General features: G+C 44.8%; 1 protein-coding gene across 1 annotated transcript in view; it reads left to right on the forward strand.

Moving 5' to 3' along the window:
* The window catches only part of LOC103171325 (centrosome-associated protein 350-like), an 81427-nt gene that overhangs the window by 21571 nt on the left and 47054 nt on the right, over window positions 1–12802 (forward strand). Inside the window, exons 6-9 of the mRNA XM_039911972.1 lie at window positions 8236–8370; window positions 9116–9777; window positions 11103–11197; window positions 11859–12574. Of these exons, the coding sequence (XP_039767906.1) occupies window positions 8236–8370; window positions 9116–9777; window positions 11103–11197; window positions 11859–12574 (1608 nt within the window). The remainder of the gene's footprint in view (window positions 1–8235; window positions 8371–9115; window positions 9778–11102; window positions 11198–11858; window positions 12575–12802) is intronic.

Raw genomic sequence — 12802 nt, forward strand, 5'->3', positions numbered from 1 at the left:
TGCCATGTGAAACATTCATCATTGTAACTGCCAGTGTCACAGTGTCTTTATTGGCCATTAGTTTCTGTCAGTGATGAAGTCAGAGCAGGTCTAAAAAGAGATGAATTGGAGGTCAGAGGTCAGAGCCACAGTGCTTGGGAATTTGATGAATTATAAATTTGCTGTAGTTAACAAAAAATTAAATCACAATAGTTGTAAAATATTCATCTGTCCGTACAGAGCAAAAATGGAACAGAATATATAATTTAAGATTATTTCTTCTAGCTTTGCATCTTTTATAATAGATTAAGCCTGTTCCGGAACTTTGACATGCACACTGGAGACTTAATACGTTTTCATAGATTAAAAATTCTCTTTAAAATTAATTGAAATTAAACTGCTCAGTAGGAAAAAAAAAATGTCCAGTATGATTCATTTACTTATTTGATAGCTATAGGACAATCCTTTAGGAAACTATGAAAAAATAGCTAACGTCTATTGTAATTTCAGAATGAAAGGTGGATTGTCTCAGGTATTGGACTTAATGTTAATCCTAAACTTAGTGAAAACCTAGTGGTTTTTGCCAGGTAGAGCCAGGAGGCTTCATTCTGACTTTAATTAGTTCTCAGGGTCAATCGAGTAGACCCCTGATTATGTCAGATGAAGGATGCATTTTCGACCCAGTTGAACACCAGACACGGAAGGGACAGGATTTATGAGAAATATTATTTTATATGGGCTGGCTGGCCCCTAAGAAGGGCAACTGTATTGGTTGGTCTTAGAGGGAAATCGACTTGGAGGTATCAGAGTTGTTAAGGTTTCCTTAAGGTCAGAATCTGACTCCAGCTCTCAAAGGTGGTTCTGAAAGAAGTGACCTGGCATCTCAATTTGGGCAGAATGGTCACTCTCTTTAGGGTTCTGGCACGCCACCTGAAAGGCCTTGGGTGAGGCCCACTAATAGTCCTCTTCTGGTCAGGGTGGCCTCAATGGGGCAGCAGGGAAACAGAAGACTAGAGGAAAAGCTTTCCAATGGCCTCTCCCACCTCCACATCCTGCTTCTCCATCTCTCTCTTGGGACTGAATTGGGAAAGTCCAGTTCAGACTTACCTATCACCCTCACCTCTGCTGATTCCACTCAGGTGGCAGTAGCAGTGTTGGGAAGCAGCATGGCTTAGTAGATAGAGCATGGACCTGGGTGTCAGAAGGACCTGGGTTCTAATTCTGACTCTGCCACTTGCCTGCTCTCTAAGCTTCGGCAAGCCCCTTCACTTCTCTGTGCCTCAGTTCACTCATCTAGAAAAAGTGGATTTAGACTGTGAGCCCAATGTGGGAAAGGAATAGTGTCCAACCCAATTACCTTGTATCTACCCCAGCATTTAGTACAGTGCCTGGCACATAGTAAGCACTTAATGAGTACCATAATTGTTGTTGTTATTTTTATTGGCAACAGTGCTGGTAAACCTACCCCTGCAGAAGGCAACGGTGGGAATACTGTAGGCTGGCTTAATCACCCCTCTCTAATAATAATAATAAAAATGATATTTGTTAAGCACTTACTATGTGTTCTAGGTGCTGTTCTAAGTTCTGGGGTTCAGGATGTCCCACCTGGGGCTCACAGTCTTAATCCCCATTTTATAGATGAGGTAAATGAGGCAGAGAGAATAATAATGTTGGTATTTGTTAAGCGCTTACTATGTGCAGAGCACTGTTCAAATCACTGGGGTAGGTACAGGGTAATCAGGTTGTCCCACATGAGGCTCACAGTTAATCCCCATTTTACAGGTGAGGTAACTGAGACACAGAGAAGTTAAGTGACTTGCCCACAGTCATACAGCTGACAAGTGGCAGAGCCGGGGGTCGAACCCATGACCTCTGACTCCGAAGCCCAGGCTCTTTCCACTGAGCCACGCTGCTACCCTTATTGGCTTGCCCAGGGTCACACAGCAGACAAGTGGTGGAGCCAGGATTAGAACCCACATCCTTTGACTCCCAAGCTCGTGCTCTGGCCACTAAGTTGCACTGCCTTCTGTCTTCCCTTTCCTCCTTCCTTTGCTCCTCTCTATGCCCCTCCAGACCTTGTCTTTTTTCCCCAGTGGGGAGACTTTTAATACTATCACCTTATCCCAAGAGACCTTTATGCCTAGGATTGATGTGAATCTGAAATCAAGGGAGGTCTGAAATCTGAGAAAGAGGAAGCAGAGAGGTCAGCAAAGAGGCTGATGCAGTAGTCAAGGCAAGATAGGATAAGTGCTTGGATTGGCATAGTAACAGTTTGGATGGAGAGGAAAAGGCAGATTTTAGCGATGTTTCGAAGATAGATCCAAGAGGATTTGGTAACAGAATATGTGGATTAAATGAGAAAGATGAGTCAAGGATAGCCCCAAGGTTGTGGGCTTGTGAGACAGGGAGGATAGTGGTCTAGTTATGAGAAAGACAGCCGGAGGACAGACTATGGGTGGGAAGATGAGGAGTTCTGCTTTGGACATGTTAAGTTTGAGGTGTCAGTAGGACATTCAAGTAGAGATGCCTGGAAGGCAGGAGGAAATGTTAAACTTCAGAGAAGGAGAGAGGTCAGAATTAGAGAGCTAGATTTGGGAATCATCTGTTTAGAGATGGTAGTTGAAGCTGTGGGATTGAATAGGTTTTCCAAAGGAGTGGGTGTATATGGAGAATAGAAGAGGACCCAGAATTGACCTTGATGGACTCCCATAGCGGGTGGGAGGCAGAGGAGGAGCCTGAAAAAGAGAATTAGGAGAAATGGCCAAAGAGATAGGAGAACTAAGAAAGGTCAGTATCAGTGATGCCAAGATTAGATAATGTTTTCAGGAAAAGGGGGTGGGCCACAGTGTCAAAGACAGCTGAGAGGTCAAGGATGATTAGGTTGGAATGGAGGCCATTGAATTTGGCAAGAAGATCATTGTTGACCTTTAAGAGGACAGTTTCTGTGGAGTGATGGGGATGGAAGCCAGATAGAAGGGGCGGAGAGGAAGTGGATGGAGGCAGTGGGTATAGACAACTCACTTAAGGAGTATGGAGATGAATGATAGGAGGGAAATGAGCCGACATCTGGATGGAGCTATGTGGTCAAGGGAGTGGCTTTTAGGATAGGAAAGACATGAGCATGTTTGAAAGTATGGGGAAGAAGGCAGTGGAGAAGAAGCCATTGGAGAGTGAAAGGTTGACAGTGGTGGTTGGGAAGGGAAGAAGAGAGCGGGTAAAGTGCCAAGGAATGAGGTAGACGCAGGTGGAGGAGGTAGATTTTGAGAAGAGGCAGAAGATCTCCTCTTGAGATAATGCTGGGAAAGAAGGGAGAATTGGAGAGGGGGCAGGAGTAGAGAGGGACTCGAGAGGAGCAGGGGATATTTCAGAGAGATCATACTTGATGGTTTCAATTTTATTCATTCATTCAATCATATTTATTGAATGCTTACTGTGTGCAGAGCACTGAACTAATCACTTGGAAGGTACAATTTGGCAACAGATAGAGACAATCCCTACCCAACAACGAGCTCACAGTCTAGATGGGGGAGACAGGCAACAAAACAAAACAAATGGGGGCAGGTCAGAAGGGGCAAGAGATGGGGCGAGGGGGGAAACGAGGGATTTGAGAAGGGAATTAAACATCAAAACTGGCACATGTTATAACGACGGGTAAAATGAGACTGAAAAATCTTGGTACAGCTTGGTAAATCTTTTGAGACTCTTTGGATTGAAAGGTAATGTGGCTGATTTGTGGTTAATTCCTGTTTTGTTGGTTGCTTCCAGAAACTGACTACACAGTTCTCACTGCAACTGTTACGGGACAGTAAATTGGGAAACTGGCCAAACTGACTTTTTTACAATTTGGACTCCCAGAAATTCACAATATTTTTTTTAACCATTCCAAAAATTATTACTTGGGAAAGCTATTGAATTGACTTTTGAGTGGTTAACAGTCTAGACCCAGAGGACACCTTCTTATCCTGAAAGTCTCAGCCATTTTGGGTGACTTTGGATTTACATTTTAAGTGAACTTTCTACCCAGAAGAAACCTGGTTAGACTCCAGCTGATGAAGGGCCCATCACAAGCCAGGGTTTCCCAAGAGCATTTTCCTCCCACCCATTCAACTTTGACAGCCTACCCGCTATTCCAAATGGGTATACAAATCACATCTAAGGCTCTCTTCTAGAATCAAGGGGTGTGATGAGTGTGCTCTGAACCTACTAGCCAAGATGTCCAGTGTGAACAATGATAGTGGGCTCCTTAAGTTGGTCTGTTGCCCAAAGAGATGTGTAGTTTCTCCCGAGATCACCCTCGTCTCCCAGTAGCAGCCATCTGTCATTGCTGGGTGGAACCCCTTTACATTGGTGATGGGAAAATCTTCTGCATGACAGAAAAGCAGCTTGACCTAGTGGATAGTGTATGAGCCTAGAAGTCCAAAGGACCTGGGTTCTAATTCTGACTCCACCACTTGCCTACTCTGTGACTTTGGGCAAGTTGCTTCACTTCTGTGGACCTCAGTTATCGCATCTGTAAAATGGGGATTAAGACTGTGAGCCCATTATAGTACAGGGACTGTGTACAACCCAATTACCTTTTGTCTATACCAATGCTTAATACAGTGCCTGGCAGAAAGTAAGAGTTTAACAAGAGCTTAACAGGGAAGTAGTGTGGCTTAGTGGAAAGAACCCAGGCTTGAGAGTCAGAGGTCGTGGGTTCTAATCCCCGTTCCTGCCACTTGTCTGCTCTGTGACCTTGTACAAGTCACTTAATTTTTCTGTGCCTCTGTTACCTCATCTGTAAAATGGGGATTGAGACTGTGAGCCTCACATGGGAAACCTGATTACCTTGTATTTACCCCAGCGCTTAGAACAGTGCTTGGCAAATAGTAAGTGTTTAACAAATACCGTAACTATTATTAACAAAAATTATTTTAGAAAATGACAGGGATCCCAGTCAACAAATCCCTCTTTCAAAATGCCTTTTGAGACTTTGTTAATGTGGAAATTCAAAGGCAAGGTGTGTGCATGCATGTGTGTGTGTGTGTGTGTGTGTATGTGTGTAGTCTATGGCAGAGGGCTATTGAGAATGTATTTATAATGATATTTGTGTAGGTATTGGCATCCAGTGAATATAATCAGAAATTATGAAGTAAAACCTTGATAAATGTTGTTTATTATGTGACAACATTTATTAAAGAAAACTAATTTGTGCCTGGAATGTGGTGGATCGTTTATTTTTGCATTCTGTGAGGCTCCTTGTTTGTCCACAGCTGGTAGCAGACATTGATTCTCCTCCTCTGTATCCTGCTGACTCTTGCCAGTTTAAAAACAAATTAGTTTACTCCAGTGAGGGGAAATCGTCAAAAATAAAATTATATTTCCATTAACCCTCCTGTTATCTCCTCCAGTCCATTGGGCCCAAGATGCCTTAGGAAAGTCCTGACATCTCTGAGTCTTGGGAGATGGCCGTGTTTTTAAAGGGAAACCATCTGAATTGCAGACCCATGTCTCATCTCTTTGAAAACACAGCCATATGGAGAATGCCTGCTGGGTTCCAGTGACTGATCTAGGAAGCCGGCTTGTGCGGGGAGAGAAGAGAGGGCTTGGGGAGACTTGGTTTGTAAAGCATCAAGTGATTTTTACAGTATCCTTGCAAAAATTGACCAGCCTATCAGTATCAACAGGATTGATGGAGGACCTCCTATGTACAGGGCACTCTACGATACACTTGGGAGACATACAGTTGAAGTAAAAGACATCCTCCCTATCATTAAGGAGTTTACAATCTGATCTTCCCTGACCAGTCCTTCCCTAGACCCCCCCACCCCCAGCCTCCCTACCCTCCCAGGCCCGTGCTTCACAGGAAGAAAATAAATACAAATGCCCAGCTTTCCCAGAGGTCACAAATTCACACTGGCTCTGGGCATCTTCAAAGTTCCTACCCAGGCCACTCTGAATAACACACAGGATGGGAGAACATGGTCTAGTGGGTAGAGCAAAGGCTGTGGGGTCAGAAAGACCTGGTTCTAATCCCTGTACCACCACTTGTCTGCTGGGTGACCTTGGGTAAATCACTTCTCTATGCCTCCGTTACCTCATCTGTCAAATGGGGATTACGATTGTGAGCCCCATGTAGGACAGGGACTGTTCAGTGCTTAGATCAGTGCTTGGCACATAGTAAACGCTTAACAAGTACTATAATTATAGTAGCTTTTATCTAAAATGTGAGCTCATTGCGGGCAGGGATTGTGTCTGTGTACTGTTATATTGCACTCTCCCAAGCGCTTAGTACAGTGCTTTGCACACAGTAAACACTCAATAAATATAAATGAATTAATCCACTCTCAGTGCTCAGTACAGTGCCTGGCACATAGTAAGTGCTTAAATACCATAAAAAAGAAGGTCAGGGTTATTATGGATAATTAACATCCCCAGATAAATCCAAACACCTCTTTGAACCTAAAGCTCCAGTTTGCTTTCTCAGCGACTGTTTTATTAGGTTACAGAGGTGTTCTGGGCCCAGCCCAGCTGTAGAGGCCCAGGCAGGATTGTTGGGGGGCAAGGAGTTTGCAGTCACTAATTGACTGTGACTAGTGACTGTAAGATTCTTAAGAGCAGAAACCATGTCTACCAACTCTAGTATATTGTACTCTCCCAAGCACTTAGTACAGGGATCTGCACACAGTAAGGGCTTAATAAATATCATTGGTTGAAGGAGGCAGTGGTCATCTCTCAGGCCTCCTCCCTCACTCTGGTCCCCACCACTGCAGCAGTCCCAGGGTTGGCAGCTGAGGAGCTGGGGGGCCACCCCAGCTGTAAAATGAGTTATAAGAAAAGCAGGGATGTGGGGCCAAATGCCTCAAGGGTCAATAAGCAGGGATTCAGAATGGGAGAAGCCAAGGAATGGGAGGGGCCTCCAGCCTCTTCCCCACTCTGCTCTATACTACAGGTAGCTACATGGATCATAGCCCTGAAGCATTGCTCAGCCTGCACCTCTTCTCTGCTCAAAACACTCCACTTTCTTCCTGTGCCTTCCTGCATCAAACCTCCTCCCCACTGGCTTTAAGGCTCTCCACCAACTCATTCCTTACCTATCTGTTTTCTTCACCTGCGATTTTCCATCTGGTTCTCTTAGTTTCTCCCAAGCCAGAGTTCTACCTGTATCTACCTCTAGCCTCTTCCCTCTTGCCCATGCTGCTCCTCTTCAGGATCTCACTCCTCCCCCAACTGACAGACCATAGTTCTCCCACATATGTCCCCCTCCTAAAATCCCTTCTCACCCAAGTCTACCCAAAGCTGTATTCACCCACCAGTCAATTCTAACATTTATGGACTTATTTATATCCAATCTTAGCACTCACTTATATTCTTATTCATTAGTTTATTTTGACCACTTAAGCTGTAAATATTTTTCATATTTCTCCCGTTCAAATATATGCTCCTAGTAGGCTGGAATCATATCACGTCTTCATTCTGTATTTCCCAAGCCCTTGGAACAGTGCCCTGCACCAAGTGGGTGTTTAGTAAATACTACTGCTTTTACTTGGTCACCTGGTGCTTAATAAATACTACTACTATTACCTGGTCACCAGGAAGAAGCACTATGTGGGGATGACACATCTGCTGTTTTTTTTTCTGCTGAAGTAAACGCTAGCTCTGCCATTGTGGAACCACATCAGAAGCAGCATGGCCTAGTGGAAAGAGCACAGACCTGGGAGTCAGAGGCCCTGAGTTCTGATCCCAGCTCCGCCATTTGTCTGCTGTATGACCTTGAGCAAGTCATTTAACTTCTCAGTGCCTCAGGTACCTCATCTGTAAAATGGGGATGAAGATTGTGAGCCCTCTGTGGGACAGGGACTGTGTCCTACCTGATTGTCTTGTATCTACCCTAGCGCTTAGTACGTTGCCTGGCACATAGTACGTGCTTAACACACACCAGTTATTATTATTTGGTTCAGAACCAGGTTGGCTAACTGCTGAGGTGAGGGTGCAAAGAGAGGAACTGGAAATTTCAGAATATGCTCTATGGGTCACTCTGAACATCCTTTTAGGCCTGCAGAAAAGGAGTAGGACCACTTATGGAGCGCCTGCTTCAGTACACTGTACTAGGCACTTGGGAAATACAGACTGAAGGAGTGACACAGTTTCTACCCCCAAGGACCTCACACTCTAATGAGGGAGATTAAAAAAATAAAGACAGTTAGAACTTGAGTGGTCAAAATAAATCATAGAGTAATTAGGTTTGTGGTTGATTCGTTTTTTTATACATTTCAGATGTGAACTCAATTGGCACTTCTGCATGGAGAAAAGGACAGGAGCTGGCCAAATTTCTGCTTGGTCCTTTGCCCACATTTCCCCAGCTAGAGTGTTTGCTCCCTGCAGAAGACAGGGTCCTGGAGAAGGAATCAGGTACCTGGTGGCATTTGGCAATTACTTCACTCTGCTGCCTGGATCATTTTCCTAAAAAGCAGTTTGGTCCACATTTCCTCATTCCTCCCTCCTCAAGAACCTCCAGTGGTTGCCAATCCACCTCTGCATCAAACTGACTGGCTTTAAAAGACTTAATCACCTTGCCCCCTCCTGTTTTACCTCACTGATTTCATGCTATAACCCAGCTTGCTCACTTTGCTCCTCTAACACCAACCTACTCATCGAACCTCAATCTCCTCTATCTTACTGCCTATCCCTACGCTGCGTCCTGCCTCTTGCCTGGAGCTCCCTCTGCCTTCTTATCCTACAGGCCATCATTCTACCTGCCTTCAGTCTTATTAAAATCACCTCTCCTCCAAGAGACCTTCCTCTAGTCTCTCTCTCTTCTATGCCACCCTTCCACATGGATTTGTATGCTTTAATCACCCAAAATTTGTTTTAATGTCTACCTTTCCCTTTAGAATGTAAGGTCCTTGTGGGCAAGGGGTTGTTTCTGCCAACTCCATTTTATTGTACTCTCCCAAGCGCTTAGCACACTCTGCACATAGTAAGCATTAAATAAATACCACTGATGATAACGATAATACTTTCCCAACCATTTAGTGCACATGGTAAGCACTCGATAAATCCCATGGATTGGCTGATTGATTGGAAAGAAAAGTGCCACGTACTTATTTTCTGAATTGCAACAAGGAAATATGGATTTGTGGGAATGTTTTTACAGAGAAAGTGGAGAGGGTCCTAACAACTGAGCAGATGCCAACCTCATCTCAGGTCCCACAAAGCCCCACAGTGGACAGGCCCGCTTCTAGAGGACGAATGGTTCCTGAAGACCCACCAGGTTTGCTTCAGTCTGCTAGGAATGTGCTGCCAAGAAACGCCCAGCAGGTGCTGGGTGATCTCCTTCTTCTAAAGCCGGCTGGTGCGGGGAGCGGGCGAGTACAGCCCAGCATCCCAAAAGGTCCTCCGGAGGGACTGGTTGGAGAACCCATTCAAAGTTGTAGGCCCCAGCCCTCAGCGATGAGAATAGACCTCTCTGAAGGGAGAGGTAGATTCCCCAAGGGAGGCAAAGCCCAATGGAAGAAATGCTGGAAAGAGAATATTCTCCAGCCACCCAATAAGAGGATAAACAGAGGCCCCACCCATCGCTACACCCGAGAAGAGGTGCAGGAATTCATGAATCAGCAAATTGCCCAGAGAAAGAGAAAACACCTTGAAGAGAAGAAATCTTTACTGAAAGCCCTCGAGCTAAGAAGTCGAAGGCTGCAGGAAGTGTATAAAAAGCAGAAAGAAGCTTTCTCCAGGAAGACTAAGTCAGGCACTCCCAAAAGGGCCACCAAGGAAGACTGTGCATGGAAGCTGCCAGCAGAACCCCAGCGATCAATAGTGAGTAATTGGAAACAGAGCCTTCTTCCAGGGTGACAGTCCCCCTAGAGGGAGAGGGCAGGCTCACAGAGGGGCAACTCTCCATTCTGGGTGCTTTAGGCAGGAGGCAGGGGACTATACTAGAAGACCTCTTGAGGTATCTTCCTGTTTCTAGGTTTCTGATACTGTTTTTCACCCAGATACTTATGCATTGATCCCACTAGACTGTAAGCTCCGTATGGGCAGGGAATGTATCTACCAACTCTGTTATATTGTACTCTCCCAATACTCAACAGAGAGTAAAGTCCTCAGTAAATATGATCGATTGATCCAGCAGGCTCTCCAGCTATATCGAACAGTGATGATGACGATAATGATGGTAATTATAATAAGTGAAAAGGGCCCACCCACTCACATCTAGAGTGTAATCACATTATGGGCAGGGAACATGTCTGCAAATTACTCTCCCAAGTGCTTAGAACAGTGTTCTGCACATAGTAAGTGTTTAATAAATTGATTAATTTGATTAATTGATTCATCACCTGCAATACAATCGTAGATGTCCTTTTCAAACATGGTGTGCAGTAAGTTCATTTCCAAGTGGGCCCAAGTGGCTGGTTGAGGTACAGACATGGGAGATCAAGTGGATACAGCAGCCTAGGTTTCTTTCCTCACTGCTGCTCCACTTCTTGATCTTTTCAGGGGGCCCTTCAAAGAGCAGGTCAACAGGGCAGGGCTGCTGGGCTATTAAAGCCCCAGGAGGATGTGTGCCCCTGACGGAAATCTTCTAGAGTAGGTGGTGGCAGGAATGCCCAGCACTAAGGTTGTAAGAGCTGGTGCCTTGCCACTCTTTAGACGTTGAGATCAAGACTGTACTGTCCCAAGTGTTTAATCCAGTTCTTAGCATCTAGGCTCATAGTCGTACTACTTATTGAGCACTTACCATATGTAGAGCACTGTATTAAGCACGTGGGAGAATACAATAGAATTAGTAGACATAATCCCTGCCTTCAAGGACTTTACGATCTAGGTGGGTTAGACAGAGATTGAAATAAATTACAGGTCAGGGGAAGCAGAAGAGTGAAAAATATTTTTATAAATGTTAAGGGGATGGAGGTGGATGGGAGGGACCCAATTGATAAGGTATTGCAGAGATGCTGGCGTGACATTTTATGTGTTGGGAGATGAGAAATTAATCAGAGATGGCCCAATTAATTAGTACTTTTAAGAAATGTCATTGATTATTCATTGAGAAATAGACATACTACTCTGTAACAATGAAACCTAAAATCTAAAAGCTTTTGAATCTCTTTGTGTTATTCTGTTTGTGACATTTTCAATAATAGGCCAGGGAGATTGGAAACAGCAGTGAGAAGAAAGCTTTGAAGGGGGCAGTGCTAACAGCAGGGGTCTTGTCGGAAAAAGAGGCACCAGAAGACAGGTGTGTATTATAGAACCTGGCTCTAGGGGCCCCTTTCCCAACTCCATCACTTGCACCAATGACAAGCTCATATTTCATCTTTTAAATTAAAAAAACAAACTGATTTCTAGTGTGTTTTCACCTGACCTTTCCTTCTGTCTAACCTAAATCCAACAGGAACTGTCTGATGAAATGCCATATTTTATGAAAATCCTTTTGTACCTTTATTGCCAAGGAGGAAAAACCCACTTGATTGGTGAGGTTTGGAGCCATTTTCTGTCAAAATATTCTCAAAGCTTACCTCTGAGGACTGTCTTTCTCCAACTCAGAGGCTCTCTCTGTCAGTGGGCTCCGTCGGAGTGTAGGTTTGTGTCTCTGTCTTCTCTTTATGATATTCTTTCACTCTGCCTCTACCTTCTTCTTTTTCTAATGCACTGGATTTATACATCTGTTCCCTACTCTCCATCTCAAGGCATTAAACTATGCAGTGCTCCCTATCTGAAACACAGAGTGTCTAAATCTCTGGGGTTTTTTTCCCTGAATTCTCTCCTGCTTCTCTTGCCTGTCATGGTATGAAGGACAGAAAGTCTTTCTTGGATAGGTGCTGTAGACTTGGAGGAATATTTTCCCCAAGCACTAAAGTGAAAAAAACACCAATAATACTGTTCTTTCTTCTATGCAGTTTCCTCCAGTATTTGAGCAAGGCCTTGACTGACACCAAGACTAATGAAATTCTAGAAAAAGGCTTGGGTTGTCCGTCTTCTCCTCTGTCTGGGAATGGAACCCATGGCCCTTTGAAGCTTCAGGACCTGAGTATCAGCTGCTCACAGGCCCAGCACTCTTCACCCCAGAGTCTGCCTCCTTGGCTGAGCAATATGAATGCAGCCCACAAATCCACCTCTCTTGGAGACCCGACCAGCTTCTTGCTCTTCCAAAACAAAAGGGCCAGGGTGCAGGCCCTTCATGCCACGGCCGAGGAGCTTGGGGAGAGGATTGAGATGGCATCAGAGCAGCTGAACTTCCCAGCTACCTCTGGAACAGCTACTGGGCAATCGGGGAGGTGGGCCATTCCACCTGATACCAGCACCTCACCAAAGAAGGAGCCTCTCGAGGAGGTGATCTCCACAACAGTGATGGCCAATGGGTCCCGAAGGGGAAACCCCACTCAAAAAGGCCCGTGGGTGTCAGGAGAGCAGACGTCAATCACAACAGCATCCTTTGAGGGTAATGAGGGAAGAGCAGCTTGGAGAGGTGGAAGAGACAGTGTGGAAATGAAGAGAAGGACCAGGGCTCCATTTTCCTGCTCCCCATTGGTTGGTGAAGAATTAACATGGAACTTTGATTCAGAGAAGCAGCAGAGTGTTCATTGCGGGAAAGATCTGAAACATAAGTCTGAAGGTAGGACCCTGGGGTAGTGACCGATTCAGATTAAAGAAGAGGTAGTCCAACATCAATCCACCAGTAGTATTTATTGAGTGCTTACTATGTGCAGAGCATATCGAATAGTTCAAAATGCTTCTTCATAAACGATATAATCTCTATCACCCGTGCAAATGGGAGGAAGGAAGGGTATGGAAAAATACAGAACAACGGATAATATAAAACAAGGGAGAGAGTTTCAATTCC

Source organism: Ornithorhynchus anatinus, chromosome 4 (genome assembly GCF_004115215.2).
Source record: "Ornithorhynchus anatinus isolate Pmale09 chromosome 4, mOrnAna1.pri.v4, whole genome shotgun sequence".
NCBI lineage: Eukaryota > Metazoa > Chordata > Mammalia > Monotremata > Ornithorhynchidae > Ornithorhynchus > Ornithorhynchus anatinus.